The sequence below is a fragment of the Zerene cesonia genome, chromosome 12 (assembly GCF_012273895.1).
Source record: "Zerene cesonia ecotype Mississippi chromosome 12, Zerene_cesonia_1.1, whole genome shotgun sequence".
Classification (NCBI taxonomy): domain Eukaryota; kingdom Metazoa; phylum Arthropoda; class Insecta; order Lepidoptera; family Pieridae; genus Zerene; species Zerene cesonia.
In genome coordinates, this window is record NC_052113.1 from 6,157,418 (window position 1) to 6,172,710 (window position 15,293).

Here is a 15,293-nt window from a genome sequence, read left to right on the forward strand (position 1 = left end):
ATATATATATATATATATATATATATATATATACACATAATTAATGTGGGATTAGAGCACGCTTCGGCACGAATTTGGCCAGCTCGCACTGGGGAGTACCATACCCTCACAGAAGCTCGGTGTGAAATAGTAGTATGCTACTGTGTTTCGTACGGTGAGTAGGAGAGTCAGTGGTCCCCACTCTTCTTTCAAGTCGTCAAACCTTTGAATATCCCTTAACCCTTAAAGTGGGCAGCGCATTCACAGGAGCACTAACTATCTCTACCAATGTTCATGCGCAGTGGTTATCTCTTACCATCAGGCAAACCACAGATCAGCTGCCGGCTATGACATAAAAAAAGAATACACCTTGAGAAATATTTAGAAAGTATTTTTTTGGAACTTACCATACATTTGCTGTATACCGTTGCGGTCATCTTCTGGCAAAACGAAATTGGGCTGAATACCCTGATACCATGGAAACATTAAAGCACCTTTGACAGAGCTGTGACTAAGGCCAAGAGAATGACCGAATTCATGGGCGGCCACAGCGAACAACGACGTACCTGGCAAAATATTTTTTTTTTATTATAAGTTCTCCTGTATTTAGCAAACTGTGTTTGCAATTTTTACATTCCGTTGTAATAATCACTAACGAGACATGATTATGAATTTTTAGTCCACCAATAGGTATATTGTACTCAGTTATTCTGTAAAATTTATAACTGTATAACTATAAAAGTATGTAGTTACCTACTTGTATACAGTTATACAGATGCAGGTACCAAGCGGCAACCACGCCTAGCCATTTGCATGTCAAACCGTTGCTGACCGCGACATGCTCATTTCCGAACATCGAACTTGGCACGGAAAAACTACTTTTGACAGTTAATTAACTAACTAGTACTGTATACTCCATAGTCCGATTTAAACAGAACAACTAGCTAACATTTGTTTCCGTACACTTTCAATAACATTATATGTATATTAATTAGGAATATCGTTATTTACACACAAGAAAATAAAAGTTTAAACATAATACCGAAACTGAACTGAAATCCTTTTACGTAAGCAGGTATTGATAACAGGAAATATCAATATTGCTTTACTAACAAACACGATTATGGTAGGGTTTCAATTAGTGTGTATTAGCTGTTTACAAAGCTTAGGGAACACGTGTGCATCGATTTAAGCTGTGCACATGTATAGGATTATCGGGAATATAACTGAGAATGGGCCGCTTTTCAACATAAGTGTATATATTATATCGTAATGGGAAGTCATTATTTATTTGTCACTTTCATGTATAAAGGTTTTTTTTAAACATAATTCTTACTTATTATGATCATTTAATTTAAGTAGATACTAGATATATCTAAATTAATCGGTTAAATAGTTACATGAAAAACAGGTTCATTTCATACCTTCTTCATCATCATTTTTGGGTTGCAGTAACCACAGTTCCTCGTCATCGAAATGTGCGTCTCCTCCACGCCCTGTTCCAGGAAAAAACGCGTGCGCAAGAATTGAGCCGCGACCATCGAATGGATATGCATCGTCATGGAAACGTCTGTAAGAATAACAAATACGGTAAACACATAGTTAGATCTAACGTAAAATTAAGAGATTTTTTTATGTATGTTATTATTTATTAGGTGTGTAAAGTTAATTACTAAATCTAATACATAGACTTATAATGAGAATAGTTGGTCTAGAGTAATATATTCATTCCGCAACAAACAAGTGTGGACGAGCGTAGGTACAGAGCAATCAAACTTGCCTCCCTGGGGTTTTGACTGACACTAACCACCTAATCATTTTTGCCGTGACAAAACAACGAAAGACCTCGTTCTACGTTATGAATATTTTGTAGGATATTGCTAGTATTATTGATTTTTGTGACTATGACAGATTGAGGACAATTTTCTACTATATACCATTTTAACTTTTAGCTTTAATTAAGCTGATACGTGTACGTGTATTGCCGAGGTTTAGTACAATTATAAACGTTGACATATTGAAACTTAATTACCAAAATTTTATTATGCAAAATGTTGTCACAAACTATAATATATAAAAAAATTTCTTTTTAACCATTTAGCGCGAGCTTGCGTTGAAGATTACATTATGTTGTTTTCTAGGTAATGTTTTCAAATTAAATTGTTTAGTTTCATAGCATTGAAATGCTTTATAAATGAGAAATTTTGAAAGAATAGAAAAAAAAATTATCACGAGGCGGGATCAAATTTCTCTATGTTTTAAATTGTTTTTAACTTAGTACCTGATACATTGGTTTCTTTAAAAACGTTAAAATGAGCAAGCCGCGCGTTAGCCATCAAATATAATGGTTTCGAAATGGAAAGTTTCCGAGTCGGGGTTGATTTATTACGCTCTACTTCAATTGCCGATGACACGCTCCTGTATAACACTCAATGGTTTTATAAGCACATCAAATGCTTTGATTGTCTTTAATTCTTTTATGCTAAATACTAGCTATCCACATGATGACGGGGTGTACTCCACACTGTTACTGGAATATATGATACGAATAAGGATTCTGGAATAAAAATTATTTTTTTTCCTTTCTCGGGTCACAAAATATTTTTGTACCAAATTTAAGATAAATCGGTTTTATGAATGTTGTCAGACATTTACCTAGTCGCATTTAATTATGTCATACTCTATGTGAAACTAATATCTTTGTGTTTTACAATGTATTAAACGTAAAGATATTACTTTCACATTGAGTAATTGCATGCATGCCACTTGCAAGTATGAGAACGCAGTTAACTTGCATATATGCCTTATTACTCGAGTAATATTACATTTATGAGAGCAATAAATCTTTTGGATACACTGAGCAGTGCTGTGCTTTCTGTGTTCACTGTTAAATGTTCATTGGAGCGAATAAACTCAAGGAGGTTAACAACTAATGTGGAAATTATGGGTGAACGACTATGGAATTAATGAGAATCGTTTTAATTAACTTATAAGAGGTTTTACGGTTTATTAATAGTTTTTTATTTAAATTGTGGTGGTTTTTATTATATTTAAGAATATTTGTGTTAGTTTTTACGAACGGATATTGTTATTCGGCGTAGGAGATCACATCAAGTGTTATGGTATCATGCACAATGTTCTCATAGATATACTCGTATGCCTTAGTATACGTATTTATATTTAAATGAAATACTGTAAACGAGTAGATTATTAAAAAACGTTTTAGTGCCTGCTTGTAAAATAAGTTAATTAATGTAATTGCTGTGAATAACCGATAGTTTAAAACCTATAACGCCCATAAAAGTTAGGACTGCAAGTTTGCAACGACGCAATATGGCGTTCGCAATATTTCCTCGTTTGTGGTTTTTGTTGACGGTACTTTCTCATATCGTCGTCAACGGTGATCTAATAAGGGAAACTTTGCCCGCCGCTCATTCCACATGCAACTCTCGACTTTAGTTCACGATGTTGTTATTTTTCGTAATATTTTTAAGTTTTACTTACTTGAGAGAACATTTGATTAAGACGGAGGTTGAACTTTAAAATTTTGTTGAAAAGGATTTTAATTATCGAACTCATAAGGCCGAGACAGGTTTCGTAGCATTGCTACGGTGTTATACTACGAACTTACAAATTAAATTAGAGGTTGAGAACGTAATTTACTTTCAAAATATTAAAAAACAAAAACAAATTAAAGCCATGAATCTCAAGAAGACGCCATAAATTAATTTCCATCAACGCAAACCCTGTTCCTTTTATAAGGCTCTATCGATTACAAGCGTAGGTACCATTACTTTTTTGTAATCATTTTCAAGTAAGATGTTTCCTTTCGAGAAGGTTCTCACGACGCAATTTGCCGTTTGTAGGACTATTAGATCAATAGCAAAGTGAGTTTGGCAAGTCACGTCGGTACTGTTACTGTGAAAGTGAATCGTGAAGGTAAAGCTGCAGGTTGAAAAAGAAACGATCGACTAAGGTAGTGCTTGCTAACCATTGTTATATTCAAAGGAATTTTTCAAGGTTCATTGTAAATATCTCAAAACATAATATATTTATTGTGTTATTTTTTGTATGGTGTTAATATTCTGTAACATTTAAATGCCATAAAAGTTTAGTTGAAAATCATTGCTTTATTATGTTTATGTTCAAGGATTATAATTATTGCTATTATCGCCACAGTTTAAAATTGAAAATGTATTTGTACTGTTTTAAAAAAATTTGTTACATAATTTGTCGAATTTTGATCTGTGCTTTGAATTTGATGTTTGTAATATTTACAGCATAGTCTTTGAATTCAAGATGAAATGTGTAGATTTTTTCTTAACGTCGCTACGTTATATTGTCCGTAGCTTATTGTGATGCCTCGCACGAGATCCTGCAAATCCCCTTAAAATGGATAGGACGTGTCTCCAAATCCGTGCTTGATTATTATTTATTATCAGCGCAATAAATCAAGAAGCGAATTTAAGACTGCTTTAAGATATTTTGTATTATTGCTTTATAACACGACTTATGGGCTCCTTACAACTATCTATTAATTATCAATGTGAGAATGAGACAAACAGAGAGACAAACAAACAAACAGTTTGTCTTTATGTCGCGACGCAGCGTAGTGATTTCATGATATGTTTTTTCTTTCTGTGTCCTTAGATGTGTGTGTATAGGATAGGACTGGTGCAACATGTCATTCCTATGCCCTTTGTCTAAGTGGTCGGCGTCGAGGGCGGAAAGCTAGTAGCTATCTCATAATCGTCAACCACCTTCCACTATTAAGAATATATTTGTTCGTGGCTATTACTTGGTGTAACGAATGCTAAGAATATCTTACATGTATCTTAAATGTATTAAAAGCATTGATAAAATACTTACTTGGCGAACGATACCACAATGTCCGCATCGTCTGAGTTGACCTCCGTGAAGGTGAGTCTCGACGCCTGCTCCCACACGTCGAGGGCTCGCGCCAGCACGCTCCGGGTGCCGTGCGGGTCCAGCTGGGAGGGTCGTCGGCTTTGGGACAAACTGGAGAAAAAAACACTTCTAAGATATTTTGTCAAAATGCTCGATAAACAACGGTTGTCATAACTTTGCCGCATGATAAAACTAATCCGGATACAAGCTTTGCAGCTTATACATTATGGCAATACAATTGATTATCACGATTAACTTTTATATTTTATAATCCATTTTTTTGTTTCTTTTCATTATTTTAAAACTCAAGGTGATATTTTAAAAGATTGAATCGAAAAGTATAACTAATTTAACTTAAATATATAAAAATAGTACATATAATGCGTTACCTAGCTATGTTTAGTTTATATGTAACGTTCTATTAGAAAAATAAATTTGTCGCCACCTATATAATAGAGTGGAGAGATGAAGATATAAAAATGCCTAGTCGTTTTAAATTATAATTGAAAGCAAAGTTCATGTATACTTTGTTAGCAGTAGGTAGAAATTGTCCGTAATAGAATAATCTCATTGCACACCATTTTGTCGACTCAGACGTGTTTAACGCAGGCTGCGCTTATTACATTGGATTTATGCGTTGTCATGTCCAGAAAGCGACTTCATTAGTCCTGCACGCAATTTTAATCAGAGAACTAACACAATTACTAATCTCAATTACATTAATTATTCATGTATCGTTAAAGGTTGTGCTATCAATAAAATGGGTTGTGTCTACAGTGATTAAATAACAAATGCTAATAGATATTATTATAATTACTTACATAAACAAACTGAAATGTGATTCAGTTGAATAATTCAAATCAGAAAAAACTTTTAAATGCATATAATAACAAAATGCGACACTGTTTTCAGAATGAATATAGAGTTCATTATCGCGTGACATGTTTTGTCGTATAAAATATCGTTTTCGCAGGTAATTAAAACTAACCAACATGGACTCTGACCGTTGCTGCTGTTAATTATTATTTCAATAACGTTATTAGGGGTCACAGGGGAAATATGGGACAGTCTATGTACGATACTGAATTTTCATTTGTGTCAGTATAATTTTAAGTGATGTTTAAATATGGAATCGTGTCATATAATTAAATATTTTGGTATCAGGTTAGATGCAGTTGATGAAAACCGCCCTAAAATTATTGCCGTTACAACATGGTTCGTTATTTTGCACTATAACAGACAAGCTGTTAATTGCACCCCTTTGATGAAATTTGCAACCGCATTTTCAACTCAATGTTTTAATGTCACGCGGAAACAATGGATGTGGTTAAATGCAGAATAAGTTATGGCTCATTTTAATTTGGCACATAAATCTATCTATACAAAAAGGTCAACGAACCTAGATTTAGATGTATGTATAAGCATAAACGTTTTTGGACAACCGCATAGGTACCTACCTAATGATTATTATGATGTGTTTATATAAACATGGACTTGTTCAATAATCGTAGAATAAAAATTATACGTCGGAACTATATAGAAACAAGTTAGAAAACAAATTGCCTTTTTGCATTGTTAGTGAAAAACAAAAGTCTTTCTTCTCGAAAACGTGAGTAACCCTTAAAGTTAGCGAGTGGTTTTGAGGGACTTCCTTGCACGTTATGGCGATTTCGAGTTATGGGTAAACAGAAACCTTCAGTTTCCAACTTAAAGGGTGAATGTTGAAACACGTGATCAACGCAGGAGTAGGTTAAAGCACGTGGGCAACGTGACTCAAGTGACGACAAGTCTCTGACGGCCACCTTGTCGCTGTGCGACGCACAGTTATCGCGAAATTACAAATTAACGTAGTTCTTGATTGACTTCTCTCGATTGACGCAGAGCTCAATATAGACTTTAATGATTGAAACTCTAACAAAGTTTGTTATTAAGAAAAAGTTAATGGCGGCTTGATATTCAAATGTTTTTGTCGAAATAAAGATTTTGAATAACGTTCCTTGGCACACAAAATGTCTATATTAGGATCGTTTATTGCACAGTATGCTGATTTATTGGTTATAAACTCACACAATGCGTATTCGATAATAACAGTGAAATGTTTCCGTATAATTTGGTAGAAGCGGACGGGCCCACGTTTATTGCACGAAATAATAAAACATGCGACATGACGACACAGCGACGACGTCTTCACGACGAAACGGACATAATCTCGTTACGATGTCATAACAAAGAGATTTGTAAGCATGAACTTTATGGTCTGTGTCCAACGAGCTAAAATTTAATTTTCTGAAATAATCTGTCAGCGTGCCATTAAAATTACTCGTCCGTACTCTCCGCCCTACACCGAGTTACGTTTTATGTAGCGCCCAAGATGTTCAAACTTAAAAGTGGAGAAATAACACGAATAAAATATAATTTTATTTCTTAAGTTAATTTGACGAGATGCGAAAAGCGACGAAGTATTGTATTTAAACATTCTACTTCTATACACGGCTATATTTTTTATTATAACAATTTATTTCATGATTGAAAAAGAGAATTAGCATAAAAATAATAAAATGTCAGCGGGATGTAGTCCCCTGTGGCGTGCTAGGAACCTACCGATACCAATCGCCTGTCAAAACGAATGTCAACCTCATGGACGTATGGACGTGCTATCTCATTTCGCGTAGGAATTGAAATGAGGTGATTGAAAATATCGATCGATTAGTATATATAAAGAATAGACAGAAAATTTGATTGAATCATGAAACTTTATTTATACAAATCTTTTTCGCATAAAAATGAGCAATTGATCATAATATACATTTTATGATAAATTGCTTAATTGTTTGAGTACATATCTTAAACTATTAACGCGAGGGCTATAACCATTCCCTGCACCAAATAATACGTATGTAGGAGTATCTCATTGAAATCCTCGTCTCCCACGGCGACACTGCACTCGCCTCGCACCGTATATTGTAGATAAGCGACGTGGCAATAGGCATTGATGTGCACTGGGGACTCAATAGTAGTCTATCTCTCGATTCTTTAATGGAGAAAGGGATTTAATGCAACTCTTTCAATGAAGGATACGCTGCTCTCCAGACGATATCTCGATTTGAAATTATACTAATTTTCCATACCATGTAAGTTCTTTGAATGCAATACGTCTAGCGGATTAAAATGTAACTTCTATCACTTAAATAACTTCAGATATGCAATGCTAAAGATGAAATGACATTTTTGAATTTTTATGTAATGTAATTAAACTAAACTGTTTAAAATTTTAGAGCAATGGAAAATTAAATGCTTGAAATTTGTTGCTATAATATACATGTAAAATTGAGCTACAGTTGAGCAGGAGGACAGGCAACAATGAAACGTGAAGGTGTCAGATCCTAATTGCCCTTTATCGACATGTTTCACTAATAGCTCCTTTGAATGTAGGCAGGCGGCCGAAGACCCCAGATGCTTCATGGAATTTATCGAATTTTCTTGAAATACGGCACGACATCTTTAGGTAAATACGTTACCTTTACTTTGATGTCATATAAAGTTTAATATCACTATTTTTTATCTATATAATTCGAATTTAATAGATAGAAATAACATTTTATTACAAATACCAATGAAAGCATAATATTCAAGCACAAAATTTTCTTTTTAGGCCGACACGTGAACATGTGAATGAGTTTGTACGACTGGTCCATGGCTGGAAGGTAGAATTAAGCCGAGAGTAACTTTGTTATGACGCTAATAGCTTATTACCGCTCGCTCGCTACGTACGGACATTTTCCGCCATGGAATTGTTGCAAAATTGAAACGATATTAATTCAGTAACACGATTGCATTGGCGATCAGAGTTAGCACTTTTTGATATTCATAACCGTATCGTGACTGCGGTTCTGATTCGTGTCCAATATCGCAAAATATCAGTATTATAACAATGAAATGAAGCTGCGGTTCTGTACTGAATACAAGACAAACAGCAAATTTACGTGCTATTAAAAAAAACAATGAAACCGCATGCTGTTTATTCGCAATTTCAAACAGTCGGTCATTTTACACTGATTTATATTTAATACGTTTTAATAAGCATTATTATTTAGTTGAATTATTATATCAATAGAGATGTTTCTTTTTATTGCGAATATATGAAAGTTAGCCATAATAATGCTATTTAAAATATTATGATGTTGTTTAATCCTATGATATCGTATCATTAAAATATAGTAAGACGGCTTCGAAATCCGAGTAATAACTTTTTAAATTAAAGCAGCGACGACGACAAGTGCAATATAAGTGGATATAGATAAGTTTCAAATGGTTATAGTCTTACATGAAGCATCGCGGGGATCTAGTTAAAGACACGGGTAGTTAGAACTTTTATATGAGTTGGCTAAACTGAAAGAGATATAATTGGAAACTTGAGGCGTCTGCTGTGAGAAGGGCGTGGCTGTGGAGGGCGGTAAAGATGAAAGAGTAAATTAATTTATAGATATTTTATTACCTTTCCATATTATCAAAAAAGTAGGTTTGCATTCCAATTGTTACTTATAACTTATAAAAGTGAAGTCCCATGTGTACTGGGGTATGGGGCAGATGATATACATCTGTTTCACTGATCAATTTTTTTTTATGGACAAGTTGGTGATCAGCCTTCTTTGTCCTGCCAGACCGAGACTTTTTTTTTTTTGTGCGTCCCCACCGGGAATCGAACCCAGGTTCTTCGCTCACGCATCAACCATAGTACCGAGGAGGCGGTCACTTATAACTTATGGTTTTTATAAACGCTCCACAGTTAAGTATGACAATATTAAGATGAGAGAGTTAATAGTGTCATGGATGCTTAAGCTATTTGCTTCTTCATTTTCGCTGGTCATAAATTTGCAAAATTACTATGAAAATATGCGGTTGGAACATCCCCAACTAGTCTTTACTTAAGACGCTCTTTTGTCGACAACATAGGCCATTAAGCTATTTACAGAAAATTGGCGCATTACTAATATTTCTTGTATTTACTTCATATATTTAAAAAAAAAATGTATTATTATATTTATATGAAAAACATATTTAATTGTTGAGAAACAAAGATTGAATTAAATACATCTAATTGTACGTTATATACTTATTATACTAATATTTAGGTCATCAATTATAATATGGAGGGGGTATCAATTCGACTTCATTTTTCCCTTGTGTTTGTTATCTCATAACTTTTTACTGGATAAACCGATTTTTATGATTCTTTTATTAAGTGAAAGCTGGTACCTCTCATATGGCCCAATTTAAATTAGGTCTAGTTATGACAATTAAGAGGCAGTTTAGCTTTTTGTTCAAAATAATTATTTTATCTAAGACCTTATAAAAATGAACTCGTATCGAGTTATAAATTGCTTATTATATTTACAAAATAAGTATAATAGAGAGTTTAATCTCATATATTTTTAAAATAGCAGATTGGGACTTCTAGGCAGTTAAACATTATTTTATTAAAAAAATTCTTTTATTATTTTTTCATCCCATAACTCCATCTACAAAGTCAATGTTACTGTTTGATGTGACCGCGGTTGCAGCTGGAGTGCGGAGTGTCAGGTTATTTTTACAGCTCCTTCGACATCTAGCGCTAAAAGCGTTTGTCTTGCATTGTTAAAGTGCCAATATAAGTTTTAGAGCAAAGGGCGCAACGCAGAACGTGTCTAGTTACAAACTTTGTCTCAGAAAAGTACTCTCTTCGACCGTCATTTTCTATTCATTACTTTTGATTTTGAAGTACTAATGGTAACGACTTTTTTAATGTATGAGAACACACATTTGTATAAGAATAAGTTCTTTCAAACGTTATAGATATGTTTTTTATAAATGAAATGAGATGAAATAAGAACACTAATCAGTATTCGAATGGCGTGAAGGCGGTCGATAGGTCGGAAATGACAAACCGATTAAGTCGTAGGTCTCTGCTTCCGCGCTTCGAGATATATCCGGCGGATTCAGGTGAAATAGCTTCCCGTGTCACTCTCAACGCATCGCAACAATGTCCAAGTAGGCCGATCAATTAGATTCAAGAACCAATGAAAAATACTCCCCCTACCGTCTATACTGAGTTTCAGTTCGCTTCATTAGAATTGAAATTCCCACGGTTCATTAGGATTCCCCGGAATTCTCGACGTTCATTAGAAATACTCTGGCGAAGTGGACCCGGGACGTAAATAAGTGATTAACGCAGTTGGGATTGTTTTCAGGGGCGCGCCGGTGCCAGCGTTGCAAGTCCGGGTAAACTCTTGATACATTTAAAATGAGTCTCGCCGCTCGCGTCACTAATTTTTCATGAGATTACTTATGCTTGAGACAGTTCTTACCTCCCTTTATAACGTATTTTTGTTAAATATTACCGAAGCCCGTTTATTAATATCCGTTTTTTCGTCGTTCGGTTGTCGGCAAGTTGAAAGCGTTGATCGTAGTTACTGGCACTTTTAAGCTGAATTTTATTACATTCCCTTGAAAGGAGGTAAACGTAATCCGCGTGGTACATCTATGCAAAATATGAAAGGTATATTTCAATATCGTCGTCGTCACCTCGAAGTGATTTTTCTTACTTTTTACACTAACTCATACATTTTCTTGAGATTAATTTTAGGTAATAAATCAAGCTTAGGAGCTGTTTTGTATACAATGTTTGTAGATGGATTTTTGTTATGACGTTGAAATAATAGTGTTTTATTTTTGTAGACAGTTACAATCTTTCTTCAATCTTTTAGTTATAGGCGTCCCTAATTTATTATCAGTCACATTAATAATAGAAATAATATTTAAAAAAAATTTAATCAATCAAAAGTATTTATACGTATCGATGGTATGAACATTTTATTGTAGGTTTAAATATTTGAATATGATCTGTGTGATATAATAATAATTAATTATGTCTACTCATATTTATATTGTATTCAATACGAGGCAAATAGTACTGCATTTATTTAAATTGTATTAATTACATTAATAGTAAATTTAATCCTCGATGAAGTAAATACATCTTTTTCCAAGTTAAAGTTACTTGTTAATTCTGCCACAAAGAATCAGTTGGTAAATCAAACTGAACGTTTCAAGATAGAACGACTTCAAGAACTTTGAACTTTTATATTTTTATTGCGGGCAGCGATACGATAATCCTGTTTTTACAATTTTCCAGTCCGTTCTAAGCTGGTGTTACATAAAGGAGTGTTATCTCGAGTGCAGGGTGCAAAGCTCTGGAGGACACTGCTCCGGGGTGCTTGCCCGCAAGCTCTTTGTTCTTTGGCTCTTGTACTGTCCTAATATTTTACTACCGGCCTGATTGTTCTACATGTATTGTAGTGTTTTGATATTAAATGTTGCAGTAGTTGTACTATTGGTATACTCTTAAATTAAAGTCAGGTTACATACAGGCAAGAAAACAATAAAATAAAATAGATGGTGAGGATGTGAAATAAATATAAATATTTCTTGTTTTTGTCACTCGTTGTTGGATTTAGATTTTTTAATTGTTCCTGATTTAGTTTAGTTTAACAGGTTATAATAATTAGTTTTGTTAACAGGATAGTTCGACAGGGTAGTTTTTGCTATAATTTTCAGTTTTTAAATAGAAAAATATTTTCATGTCACTGTTTTTGAACTTGTCTTTTGTGGTGTAATAACTGTTTTGTCGTTTAAATGTACGGATGTGGTAGAATTATTCATTACAGTATGGAATAAGTATTTGTATGAAATCTTCATGAAAGGTCAACGTTTGAACTAGGAGTGGTAGAGTTCAATCCAGAGGTCGTTGCAACGTCGGTCGTAGTCCCTCAGATATAGTGCTATTGTTATGTGATATTATGCATTTGATATTATCTTGCTCTTTTATTTGTGAAACGAATCGTCTACCATGAATGTTATTTTTCAATTTTCGTTTCATATGACTTCGCTGCTTCTACTGTATTTGTACACATCATACATTTACGTGTTACGTGTTTTATGTAGTTTGTTTTGCAAACTATGAGTAACATTAATTACTGTGACGTGTAGTATAACGAATGAGTAAAATTACAATTACATTTATCTTGAAACCACATTAATTAAATTCTAGAATAAGAATACATGATATGGCGGAAGAATATTGTTTTAGGGTACTTCGTGTTTAACACGTATTCGTTCAGTTTTTCAGTTTGTAGGCGTCTGCTCAGCGATGTTATTTAAATTAAGTCCCACATTTCAAAGCGAACCTCATTTGCGTTTACAAAAGTGCAGATCATATTTTTTCTTCAGTGTGTTCGAATTGAAAGCGGTGTAATATTCTTTTTTGTCTAGAAACGTGCGCCGCGCGAGGCACAAAGCCGCTCACTTTTATATTCGATGCTTCACTCACGTGGAAAGAGAAGAAAAGAAATGTTAATTAAGAGCCACTGAGCAAAATTGATATCATCGAGAACGGGCCTCGGACGTATTGTGAGCGAAGTGCAACTTTAACGCTGGGCTTCGTTTGAAAGTGATTAATTCTTGTAGCACATTTGTCCTTTTGACCTTTTCACATTTTCACAACATTATAATAGATTAATTAATTATAAAATGAAGCTATTATTATAATCCTGATTGCTTGTAGCTGTAATTTATTGCCTGAGGGATTATATTAACATTTTAATTTAGATACAATTAGTTTTGAAATGTGTGAAGCTAACGTGAAATTATTCAATATTGTGACGATGATGTTCTGTGTCGGTTGCAGCTCCATGTTATGCCAAACGGGCATGAAATGTACGACTCATTTACACATAACATGGTTGGCATATTTAGGCAGTGGACCGCGAGCGGCGAGCCACGGACACAGTATTTGGCAGTGCGAGCGCTAATACACAGCCGGCTCTCTAAACTAAACAACTCGTAAAAGTGTAAAAGTCGTAACGATAGCGGTAGAGAGCCGCCTAATATGAGCGGCGGCTGGAGCCGCGCCAGTAGCGCTCATTATCAGATGGGACATTCCGCGCAACCCCTTCGTTTTACGATTGGTCTCTAATTACAACGGTGCTCAAGGCGGCACATTTTTTTAGTTCATAGAGTTTCGGATGGTATACATTGCCAAGTAAATATTATATTTATCGGCCACAAAATCGATTATGCACTTCGAATGCAACATCGGTCGGTTCAGTAACAATTGTAAGCTTTGAGCGAGGGATGAAAAAGTCTCGGGAATTTTGTCGAGAGGAGCAATAACGCCGTGTTCTGGTTTACGAGAGGATGCTGATAAACCCTGGGCTAAGCGAACTGCGGGTCGCCTTACGACGTGTCGCCAATTTATGGTGGTGCGATAAGCAGTTTGTTTAGCCTTAAACTACGAAGAGTTGCGAATGCTAAATCCCAAAATGCTTAATATTTTTCTCGTGAATAAATTTGCTTATAAACGAAACATTGTTTCATTATAGTGAAACGTTTTCATTACATAAATTGCAATTTCTCTTTTCGGTTGTTATTTCCTAATACTTGTGCATTTACGACCAATCGAAACTACGGATTTAGTTTCAATTGGTGACGCAATATTGCTTCGATAGGATAGCACGGGATTACGGTCTAGATGAATTCTCTTGTAGACTGGTATTTCGGTCTGACTATAGTATATATAACACATTCAAGATGCTGGTTTGTATCCAATCGGCAGCGGAATAACTGGAATTACATGGAAGCGATCGATGAATATTAGTATGCCACGCTTGTTCGCCACTGGAATGAGTTGGCATCACGTAGATTGATGTCCTTGCCACGTCAAAATGCAAATAGCACGGATACAATATTCCATCGAAAACATGAAATGAAAAACATTTATGTTTCTTCATTATTAATACTACTTCGAATAGTTGCGTATTTAATGCCGATAAGAAAATGTAGGTATATGAATATTACGTCGCTTGTTTTACACAAATGATTGAGTGGGTATTACATCAGTATTATAAACCTATTTCAAAGGAAATGGCGCGATGAAAGATGAGGTCTTTTTGTTGGTAATTCAAAATATAGAGCGTGACGAGCATAGAGTATCCGGGAGTACAATAATCCAGCTATATTGTAGAGTAAAATATGAATTTGCGTATTGCATAACTTGAGAAACTAAATTTATGAGTGATGATCAAATTAATTTTGAATCCTTTCGTATTTTACAATGTTTTATTAATTATCTATGTTATCTATGATTCGAAGCAGTTCGAAGCATTATAGTAATATACAATTTAAAGGCGTGGTGTCCTGTCGCACTACAGGGTTTCGGGCAGCCCCTCACTGGGGACCGTCAACTCAATCTTGCCCCATTACGCGCGACAAATTGGAAAAATATTCAATTACACCACGCTTGCTATTGGATTATATCTAGGCAAATTACAATTTCGCTTTGGGGAAGTCACATTGCTTTAAGTAACTAAAAC

The 15,293-nt window shown here is 34.6% G+C and overlaps 1 protein-coding gene across 1 annotated transcript in view; it reads right to left on the minus strand.

The window, feature by feature from the left end:
* LOC119830965 (matrix metalloproteinase-2-like) overlaps positions 1-15,293 on the minus strand; it is a 117,730-nt gene that overhangs the window by 4,230 nt on the left and 98,207 nt on the right. Inside the window, exons 5-7 of the mRNA XM_038354158.1 lie at positions 4,849-4,998; positions 1,404-1,549; positions 375-545 (exon numbers count right to left, since the gene is read on the minus strand). Of these exons, the coding sequence (XP_038210086.1) occupies positions 375-545; positions 1,404-1,549; positions 4,849-4,998 (467 nt within the window). The remainder of the gene's footprint in view (positions 1-374; positions 546-1,403; positions 1,550-4,848; positions 4,999-15,293) is intronic.